This window comes from Salmo trutta, chromosome 29 (genome assembly GCF_901001165.1).
Source record: "Salmo trutta chromosome 29, fSalTru1.1, whole genome shotgun sequence".
NCBI lineage: Eukaryota > Metazoa > Chordata > Actinopteri > Salmoniformes > Salmonidae > Salmo > Salmo trutta.
Window position 1 is genome coordinate 32,830,785 of NC_042985.1, and position 11,716 is coordinate 32,842,500.

Consider the following 11,716-nt stretch of genomic DNA (forward strand, 5'->3'; position numbering starts at 1 on the left):
GATCTCGTCACTGTATCTCTGTGCATTCAAATTGACATCAGTAAAATACAGTTGTGTTTGTTATGCCTACCCATACCATTACCCCACCGCCACCATGGGGCACTCTGTTCACAATGTTGGCATCATCAAACCGCTAGTCCACACGACTCCATACATGTGGTCTGCGGTTATGAAGCCGGTTGGACGTACTGAAAAAATTCTCTAAAATGCCGTTGGAGGCGGATTATGGTAGAGAAATTAACATTAAATGATCTGGCAACAGCTCTGGTGGACATTCTTGCAGTCAGCATGCCAAATGCACACTCCCTCAAAACTTGAGACATCGGTGGCATTGTGTTGTGTGACAAAACTGCACATTTTAGAGTGGCCTTTTTGTCCCCAGCACAGGTGCACCTGTGTAATGATCATACTGTTTAATAATCAGCTTCTTGATATTCCACACCTGTCAGGTGGATGGATTATCTTGGCAAAGGATAAATGCTCACTAACAGGGATCTTTACATATTTGGGCAGAACATTTGAGAAAAATAAGCTTTTTGTGCATATGGAACATTTCTGGGATCTTTTATTTCAGCTCATGAAACATGGGACCAACACTTTACATGATGCATTTATATTTTTGTTCAGTGTAGTTTTGGTTAGATATAGTTGAGCATTTGTAATGCATTTGCAACAGCCCTCCAGCTTAAGGTTTGCAATATAAGACAAGAACAGAGTTAACATTAATCTGGCAGCAACGACCGCATCCAAGACGTTCTGGAAGAGTTCGCTGTGCTGTGCTAGCTGAGCGTGCATTTATCTCAGTCCGTGAAATGTGTCGTGTTGCTGTAGAATGAAGAAGCAGTGGTTTGGTTTATTCCGCCTGGCAGAGCTACCAGACAGACAGACAGGCTGATAAACACCCTGGCCTCTGACAGACCATCCGTTCACTGCTGTGGATGTTCATGTCAGCAGGGTTAGACAGCGTTAGACAGCGGTGTGTATCCACTTGGCCTCATCCACAGTGAGTTACAAACAGAGGAATAATGGTGAAATGGACTCTATGAGCATTGGCAGACTAGAGAAAAAAAAGATGTATTTTCTTTTGATCAGCACTACTATATTATTATGTATTCCCTGGTCATTTGTTTATGTTTTTGTTTGGTTTCACCAAACCTCTGTCCTTTCTCCCATTTGATGACCACGTTAAGCAGTTCATTCCACTCTCTGACCATGTCTGAGATCGATCACTAGAGTGCTGAACCTCACACATTCTGTCTGGCCATGGAATGCCATCTAATCTCACCTCCTACTCTCCAAATCCAGCCCAAATAGCTGTGCATTGTCATCCACACCCCTCACACACCCATGACCCCTGTCCATTTTCTATGTGTGACACCCACCTCCCCCTTCACCCTCCTGATCCACATTTCCCCAGACTAGCAGGTGGCAAAGTAAACATAGGCGCACAAAGGGGGAGCCACGCAGAAGCTCTTGTTGTGAAAACAGTGGCGGGCCATGGCAGACTGCCACCATGCACAGGCATCCGCTCCCAGACTCCCACCTCCTGGGACAGGACAGGGGTACAACAGGGGCACTCTGGGGAGGCCAAGTCCACCATAACCCCATCCATCTCTCTTCTCCCAGGACCTGACGGAACCACCAAACCACCTCGTATCGCTCATTCCTCCCCCGATGAGGATCAAAAGGCCATGTGAGTAACCCAGGGGCTCTTGTCAAATTTGGTTCTGTTTCTCCCATGATAGCAATGGACTCGTTCAGCCTCGTTCTCTGTGTTGCTCCGGTGCTTTGTTGAGGCAGAGTGATTTCTCTTTCCGACTGATGGGTTTCAATCAAAAGGGGGTTTACACTAAATGCAGTGATGTCTATTTTGGCCGAGCCACAGGGTACCTTGTGTGCCTTGCCTTCCTGTGTCACATTTTCCTCCTCTTTTCTCTAACGTGACCTCGGCAGAGCCCCACAGGCCTTACACTGTGTCCAGGCAGAGAGAGAATAACAGTACAACATGTCTTCATCACAGCTGGTCAGCCAGAACAGCCAGGACCCCTCCTTATGAACCAGCCCTAGCTAGTCCCCGATGCAGGCCGTAATCTAGGAGTAGACAGCGTGAGGACAGAGAGCAGGGAGACACTGACAAACTTGGGGAGGGTACACAATGCTATTCTGGACTTATAAACCATTCCACTTACTTAATAGCCACAAGACTTGAGAGTAACCCGCACTGTCATTTCATTACACTTTTCCACTGCACTGTAAAGATCTGGCAGCCTGGTGACTGCTCCAGCCCTTTGAACTGACGAGTTTAGGGATCTCACCAACTAACTCTCAGCAAACTGTCAAGCAATATAGGCCTACGCATGGATATATGGATGCTATTTGTATAAATCTCTGCTATGCATTACATCAATAAAGATATATCTTTTCTGCTCATTTTTGCAGTGGTGACAGTAGTACCTCACCCCAGATGAGCCCATTTTTAACATTTGCATATGTTTTGTAAAGCTACCCTGAACGAAGCCTGTAAGCATTAACAAATCTGACAGCGACCGAATTACTCACACAACCTGAAACTGTAAAAGAGACAAAGATGGAGGAGACAAAGAACCTCTTCCAGGTTCCAACCTCTATCTGTGTAAATCTATTAGCATATTAGCCTGGAATCTCTTTAACCCACAACAAACGTTAACTAACACCCTGGAGGAAATCCACTGTTAGCTAGCTAGCGCTTCCCATTGTCTGCCAACCCCCAACACCACCTCACACTCAATTATCACACATGTATTCCATTTGTCTCAGAAACATACCAAACTTTACTGTAAAATATCTAGCAACATCTTCCAGCAGTTAGCAGATGGAGGTGCCTATGCTTGATAATGGGAGGAAATTGATTCCATCTGTCGGGATGTGGTGCGTCTCTCTTCTTGTTCTGCCTGAACTGTATGTCTGTGAGAGTCCTGAGAAGACTAGAAGAACTGCCAGATGAAATGTAAAAGTAGAACACTGGAGGGACAACATGCAAAGAAAACATAAGCATACTAGTAGCCATGAAATATCAGAAAAATCAGATACTGATAGTAATGTCAGGTAATATCAGGTACATACCTCAATGTACTGTATTATTTCTGGCATTACATTTAATACATGTTTTGCTATGTATAGTAACATGCTGTTAAATGGATGTTATTCATGACAACATATATCATCTGAAAGGTACTTGAGATGTATGGAATTTCACAGGGAGTAAAGAGACACCAGGTCCTCAGACTTCAAGTAATATTGATGTGGCAGACCTCTAGTGATTTCCTTAAATGTACACTTGTAAGAGTTACACAGATTAGAGGGAGATGTCCTCTGTTAAACACCAGTCTATTTCTCAGACCTGCAGACATCAGACGACTCTCCCCCACCTCCATTCTCAGTTTACAGCATAATATGCACATGGTTACTCTGAGTAGACAGTTTTCCGAACCCAACAGTCTACATGTTGGGAATTAGCTAATACACCAGTGGTCTCAGAGGACTTTCCTATGGAAGCTATTACAACATGACTTTGCTTTTGCTTTCATGTGGTTTTCTGAGGCCTGTGACTACATACTGTAACCTTACACATTTCGACCATGCATGTCTTCAGTGTAAGTGCGGGTCACAATTTACAGCTTGTTCCTTAGGATCTGTTGCGGGGGAAAACGTAATTAGCTTGTCTTTGTGTAAACTGTAGCTGCTTTTAAGGCTCCCAACCATGACATTATATTTTAAATTAGTAAGTGCTTACATGCTGTTGACTGGGAGAGATGTGTGAGAAACCCAAAGCCAGTGATTATAAAGCTCTAAAACACATCTGTACTCCAGCTCAACGTTACATGTGACAACAGGGTCGGTGAATGCAGACCAGAGCATCCACATCACTCAGTGTCTGTCAGCTATGGTAAAAGGATACAGGCCATTATCAGTCCAAAATACAGCCCTCGTCTGTGTGAGCGGCCTATGCCTCCGTGTCTATCATTCGACCTGGCCAATAATGATTTGAGTTTCCCTCAGCGTTAGCCTAGAGCCTTCCACAGAGTGTGTGGCGTCACTAATTGCCTTTAAAGAGCATAGACACCCACTGAGCAGCTCTTGTTCTCCAAATAAAGCACAGGTGGGCCTGGAAATGCCATGGCTAATGATGTTATACAGCCCCCTTATCAGCTGAATGGAATGGGCAAGGTTCACTTCATTTTCCTGTCAGCCCAGTTGGGACGAAGCAACTTCCTCTGACAGTGGATGATGACTCTGCAGGTGGCCAAATTGGGAAGTCCACTATTTCAGGCACTCAGTCCCTCCCAAACTCACCAGAGGTCAAAAATAGAGAGAAGGAGAGGATATGAGGGGAAAAGAGACATTGAAGTAAATATGGGATATACTGTATATGGTTCTGTGTTCAATTTAAGCTAACATCTTTACTGTTTCCATTGCTTCCAGTACTCTGCCCTGAACCTCGGACACGGTCACTAGCCTGCAATTCTATCCATTTTGCTATGGGGTTGTGTACTGTGTATTTAAATACTGTATTCTCGACATAGCTCATACTAATATTTCTACTACTGTACATTACATTTTAGTTACACTGTTTATGCACACCGCATATTTATTTATATACTGGATTCTTGACATAGCTCACTCTAATATATCTACTGCTGTACATATCATTCCTAGAATATTCCTTGTGTAAATTAATCCAGTGTAGATACGTATAGGTTGCATTTGGATTACTGTTACATTGCTATTTGGGTTGTTAATTGGATTCGTTAATTTCTTTATTTTTACTTTATGTGTGGGATTATGTGTGTATTATTTTGTATTGTTACGTATTGCTGCACTGTTGGAGCTAGAAACACCAGCATTTAGCTGCACCTGTGATAACATCTGCAAAATCTGCAACCAATAAATGTTGATTTGATTTGTTCTGCAACCATGTTTGTGCACGTCTTATACACAGAGAAAAATTGTTCACTAAAGCAGCCATACAGGTCAAAACGTTATCCTCATTTGACGACAAGCCAGAACCGTTGTCGGAAAATAACATATTGTCTAACAAAGGGGGTACTGCATCTATTGTGCTGACACAGACGGGTCGGGGAATATGTATGGATTCTGCTTTGTGAAGTGACGACCACTTCGGCGCTCCTCATTCGTCTTGTGTGAGAAACCCGAGCACAATGCCTGTGACAAGAGCAGAATGGCGAGGGCCTGGCTCCCTCTCCTACTGGCATCTAGCGGTGGGCACTACATCACTGTCACCACGGAGACCACCAGGGAATCTCCCTCCGCAGTGCTCACAACATGACCGGCTCACATCGTATGTGGCATAACAGCCTATGAGTTATGAGTGGGACGAGGGAGCCATAGTAACTACAGAGTTCCAACAGACGTTCCAATTTGTCCGGTCCTCTTATGAAAATGGACAAGTACAAATGCCCAAAGTCTTACCTGAGAATTCCTCATCATGTGTCAGACTCAGCCCTACACCCTGTATGCCCTGCATCCATATGGAGCCCATTGTGGGGAGATGGCGCCCATGGGACACTGAGCAGAGAGAGTTGTGGTTTACAGTAGGACATATGAGGTGCTGAGAAAGAACTGATCATCAGCCATCTTGTTTATTTCAGGCCTGTGCACAGCATTTAAATATGATACTCTCCAGAGAAAAGTTCACTCCAGAACAATCATTTATGGCCACTACATCACCTATAACTCATGTTTAGTAATATATGTACGACTATAATTCTGATAAAAAAATAATCCCACTAAACCGGTTACATGACCAATACCACATCACGGGAAAAGAATGAGTGTCTGTTTTTTTCACACAGTGGAACGTCCTACGACTTACACCTTGTTGAGAAGGTCAAATGTGCATGTCTGCTGACGTGTTTCCTTTCCTCAGATCATTGTTAAAGGACATCACAACTGTCCCTGCAATAAGGCCCCGAGCAAAACAAACAACCTCCTTTGAGGTGTCTGAGAGCAACAAGCAGGGGAACGAGAGAAAGAAAAGGAAAAGGGGAGGTTTGTTTTCACACTCATCCCCTAGTACATGGGGATCATTAAAAAGACCCCTAGTACACATCAAAACAGACTCAATTACCTCCCTAATTAGAACCGGTCACCAGACTCTACAGGGGTTGTGGGAAAAGAATACACCTAGCCCTCCCATCCTCTTTTCTAAAATAAAGAAGAACAACAAAAACGAGTTCACAGAATATATGTGGTTACCTAAGAGAGAGCGACCTGCTTTAATACCACAGGAAACACTGAAAGGAGAGATGTCTGACAGAGACCACGTTTACATGCGCACAGTATTCCGGATGGTAGCTCATATCCCGCTTTCGGTCTTACTCGGGATAAGCTGTTTACATGAACCGTTGATATCCCGTTCGCGAGTATCTCTGTATCTGTAAATAAACAGAATATTCCTAATTGAAGTTCATATGGGTTAAATGGAATAGTGACTGAAATCTGGACACTGACTGCAGGCCTACAACCTCTCACATGTAAAGTAATATAATATTAACTCTTGCAGAATTATGCATTTCTTGCAGTAAAATTATACAACAAATGTCAATTTTGTCTCGGAACAGGAGTGGAGAAATATGATTTCTTTCTTTCAGCATCTCTTGAGAAAATGTGAATGCGTGCGTAGCGTGTTATCATTGACACTTTTATGCAAGCAGACTATTTCAACCGCATAAAATATGCCCCCTAGATGAACTTGAAGTCTTATCAGAGGCGCGTTTCATCGTTTTCTCAGCTAACACTTAAAACCTTCAAAGGTGTGGCTGTAACTGTATAGACTAGAGAGACACGCACCCTAACGTGGAAGAGGGGGCTTGGGAAAGGTCATGGCCGAGTTTGTCATGGTCGGACACGCTTAGCCAGAGAACCGGAATCCGCTGAAGGGGCAATCTAATGGCTCAACAGCCAAATAATATAGCTGGCCCACACACCAATGATCCCGCCGTCCAATAAGATAATAAATGACATATTAATGAAGGTCTCAGAGAGTGCATCCAAGCCTACTGGTAATGGGCTGGAACAGTTGTTGTTGAGTTCAGTTCAGCTCTTGGGGACTGGTCCTTGTGAGGAAGGGCTGGCTCTGTCACCCAGTGTATGGAGCGGTGACCTGGGGAGGACAGCAGAGCTCTAATTTATCTCTCCCTGCATTCACAGAGGAATGGGAGAGCAGCTTTGAACTTGCACTACAGAGGAACTGAGACCAGCGTGACCCTGAAAGAGGGAGTGACTGAGGTCAACCACCGTGACCTCTGGACCAGAGAATGCAGGCAGAGAACTCCTGTGTGCAACCAGCAATAGCTGTACTAGTTGTTTTTTTTTTTAAACGGATGCCTTCAAGTCATTTGAGGTCAGCGGAAAAGAGAAAAAGAGAAAATACTTTCGACTCACAAAGGAAGTACATGTCCTTCTCATGAGGAGTGTAATTAAAAACACCATGTTAAATTATTCAGGATTTACTAAGCAAATCCCCTATCCCCGGTCTTAATACAGAGTCTGCCTGTTCTTGATTTAAAAACAGAATCCCCCTCCATCTGCTGGGGCATGATGCACTCAAACAGTAGTTAAGAGGACCAGTGTGGGTGGACTGTGGAGGCCGGGGCTTCTCTGACCGACCGTCTGTCTGCGTGCCAGCAGTGGAGACCTACACTACCACAAAGAGGGCCTCCATAGGCCCATAGAGAGAGCAACCATCCTCCCTCGGAGCGCCACTCCAAACTCGGAATTAACATTCTTCTTGCACAAAAAATCAAGCTCTCACCCAAACAGACTGCCAGTTATCCTCTGTTTCCAGGCAAAAGAAGCTGCTGAGGATCAAGGGGGATGAATGGGTCCTCATTTGTACTTAATCCAAAGCTCCTCGTGAAGGGGAGATGACATGTGGGGTTAAACTCCTCCAGGCTATGCCCTCTTTCAGTGCAACAGACAGACCTTCTTTCTTGTGCATTTCTCTCTCTCTTCCCCTTTTTTCCGTTTTAATGTACTACCGTAAAAGTAGGTCTTTTAATGTGGCTCTCCCTCCCTTCCATCTGAAATCTAAAAGTAGAAGCACATTTTAAGAAACGATAGACTAAGTGAATTTCTGATGGCCCTCAGGTCATCCTTGGGAAGAAGAAAAAAAAGAATAAGGAAACCAGGGAGGAGGAAAACAGATCAAAGAGTCCTTCCAGACTATTCAAATGCATCTGCTCCCAAATGACATTGTGTCCTTGCACAGTTTTAAAATAATGGGCCACTACTGTTTTATTGTGGAGAAGCTACTACTAATGAAAAGAACAATACAAAGATTAGCACTGCCAGCCAAGCGGCTGAAACTTCACCCTGGGTTTAATTGCACTGAACAACGGAGATGGGGAAGCAGGGCAAACAAGGGACAAAAGAGCAAGGAGCAAAGGAGGTAGAGGCTATTGGCAAAAATAAAGGCATGTTTTATGGAGGCTCTCTTCTCTTTCATTGCTTACATTGCATATTATAAAGGTGGTTTGACAAAAGGTGACAAATCTAAATCAGGAGGAAAAAAAACAGGTGTATGTTTCCTGACGCAGGATAAAGGTTAACGACTCAAGGGGACACTTACCAAGCCAGAACATGTAGATATGGCTGCAGAGGAAGCTGTGAGGTTGCGTATAAATCCCTGATACAAGCAGTCCTGGTGGGCTGGCTCCTGTGCCAATGTGGTGAGGCCCTCTGTCCCCAGCACCTGTACTGTGAAGCCCTCTGCCACTACCATGGCAGGCTGTAAGTCCAGGTGCATGTCCCTCCCGAAGGCAGATAGCCTGTAGTGTACAGGGCCCCCCATGGACGGCAGGGACCTCTTATTCCGGCCTCGCCGCAGCATATCGTGGGACACATACCCACCCCGAGCATCCACCTCAATTGGCGTCACAAACATGTAATCTGGGGGAGAACCACAGAGAAGGTCACCACCAAACCCACATCCAAGAAGTTCATCTTATTGGCACAAAGCATTTGCACACATTTCAACTCCCTCTAGTCTATTTATACTGATCACGTATAATTGATCAAACAGTGTTATAATATTTAAGTGACTTATGAGGGGAGTATTTGATATCATACTGGCTTGTGTATTCAGGCCTTTCATAATCAAACCATGTTTCAGATCCAAAAGTTGTAAACATTATTCCACTACCATAGCCTATATTAATCTAATAAACAGTTACTCAATAAGAACACAAAGACACCCATCAGTTAAGAACAGTATCAGACGCCACGTAGGCTTAATAGGAACGCCCAGAAACAAATCGAAATCGTTTTTTACAGTCACATCCACTCTCATTGGTAAATCAAAGAATGTAAATCATCTAAACTCTACCCGCCCCGTTGCCGGCTGCTCAAGGAGGAAACTGCTGCTTCTGCAGGGAATTCCTTCACCGGCAAAACGCGCGTGGATTAAATTTACCAGCCAAGAAGACAAGAGGCAGTATGCGCGCAAGGCACCATGAGCGCTTTACCTGGTGACTCATCGATAAACCTGACACAACACATACAAGTAATGCGTTTTATTCTTTCTGAACAGTAGCTTTGTTCTTGTTTCATTGGGAAGGATTGTAAAAGTCACAGACCGCTGCAGACTACAATACTGTTAGTAACCATTGTCTTATCAGTTATGGAGAGAAGTAAACAACCGGCCCGTGCAAAATACAAACCATGATTCAGTCCACTGGTGTCACTGGCAAAAGTGGACGAAACAGAGTAAATGGAATGTGAGCAGTAGATATGCAGCGTCTGCAAAACGACAGGTAGCAACAAGTTAATGGCACAACTAGCGCAACAGTGTACTACTGTAACAGGCAAGCCTACTGCAATTTAAAAGTATATCTGATGATACAGTTAATTGTCACCTGCCTTCAATGTGTTCCAGAACCACAGAGTGGATAAAATCTTCACTGATGTGCAGCTGACAAGTGGGATAGGCAAAGTCCATATCAAAAGAAAAAGGCAATCCATGTTGGCATGCAATACCTCCTCTGTTACCTCCTCAGAAAACACAGAAGTAATAACCTGTGGCAGCGGATAATGCAACTGAAAGACATTGCTGATTTCTTTCGGTGCCTTTTACATGTAATCACGTCTAGTCCGCCGGGTCCATTTGGCTGTGCCTGGAGAGGTAAAGCGCACTCGTGCGTCTTTCTGAAACAGGTAGCAAATCGCCGGAGTGCTGACTGTGCTCTCTACAGTGAACAGTGACAGTCAGCTCCTGCGGACCGTAAGTAGCACCAGCGGGTGGAAACGGAGATGGGCCAATCAGCAAAGAGCATCATCTTCTCTGAGATGAGTAGCCTACTGTTGTGCAGGGAAGCTCTTAACTCTCTTTGGCTCGGTGTTGAGTTGAACAAATTCGTGCTCCCCGCACAACCCACCGGGCAAAAACAGGTTAAATCAACGTTGTTTCCACGTCATTTCAACCCCCCCAAAATCTATGTGATAAAGTTGAATCATGTGGAAACTGATTGGATTTGCAAAAAGTCATCATCATCAGGACATTCCGTATTTTTTTCACACATTTTTTTGTTGAATTGACCTTAGTTGACAACTAACCAAATGTAAATCAAAACAAGACGTTGAACCAGTGGGAAAGAATATAAAGCTCTTCAATGAATATTGCAGGTCGGTGCAACTTTCCACATCAAGGAAGATACAGAAAGTATTTGATTGGATGTAAACTGTGTAGCCTATAATTCAAGGTCAGATTTGCATTCCATTTCTGGAGTTGTATAAGAAATTGCCCTGACTGACCTTTGAAATGTAGGGCCAAGAGTAGAGAGATGAATTAACTATTTGTTATTATAGGCTTATTATAGGCAACCTTTTATATTCTACAACAGGTCATTCACGCAAATTGGTGAATTACGTGTAAACATAAAGGGATACTTTTTTGCACATTTGGGGTTAGTTTTTCAGTCGGCAGCCTAGTATGTTTTTTTCATTTAGCGGATGTGTCAGTGGCTTGGTCACTATCCCACCTTTGTCAAGATGAGTATAGGCTAGTAGCCAATACTAAACGACCTTTTACGTCGTGTATGCCTGAAACCGGCCCTGTTTAGCCCCTACTCTTGAAATTATGTTAGGGGCAATTTGCGCTTCTAAAGACTGCAGCCCAGCTCCCCCCGGACTGCCGCGCAGAAGAAAACATTATCAACCCATGCAGAGAAGCACGAGATCGAACTTCACTCAATTTTCTAGAGTTTCCCCTGTTAGGTAACAATAACAACGTTCCCTTTACTGTAGAAATTGTGATCGAATCAACGCAATGTTAGCCACTTTCAATGCAACATACCGAAACAAAACGAACTATGCAAGATTTACTATGCAATACTAACTGCAGGAGATTTTGTTGAAGGCAGATCGCGTCAGACACGCACGACTTGCAGTGACACGCACGACACAGCCCGTAATCTGCACAGACCAGTGCGGTATAACCAATCAGAGCTGCAGTAGGCCTACTTTTTTTTTTTAATCTGTGAAGTTAATTTTGAACTGGACTGTTTACAGAATGCGCGGTCATGAGGACCTGCGCTTGTTTTGAGATCAAAGGAAGAGCTGCATGTAGCCACTTGCGCACATTTTGTTTGCTAATTAGTTAGTTATTGGCCCAGTTATAGATCATTTGAAGTCAGCAACAGGGGAGTGATTGCTTCCTACA

At 44.0% G+C, this 11,716-nt stretch overlaps 1 protein-coding gene across 1 annotated transcript in view; it reads right to left on the minus strand.

The window, feature by feature from the left end:
- The window catches only part of LOC115167417 (A disintegrin and metalloproteinase with thrombospondin motifs 18), a 47,005-nt gene extending 36,599 nt beyond the window's left edge, over positions 1-10,406 (minus strand). The window contains exons 1-3 of the mRNA XM_029721822.1: positions 9,919-10,406; positions 9,720-9,798; positions 8,630-8,949 (exon numbers count right to left, since the gene is read on the minus strand). Coding sequence (XP_029577682.1) covers positions 8,630-8,949; positions 9,720-9,798; positions 9,919-10,020 — 501 coding nt within the window. The 5' untranslated portion in view covers positions 10,021-10,406. The remainder of the gene's footprint in view (positions 1-8,629; positions 8,950-9,719; positions 9,799-9,918) is intronic.
- Between the last annotated feature and the right edge of the window lie 1,310 nt (positions 10,407-11,716).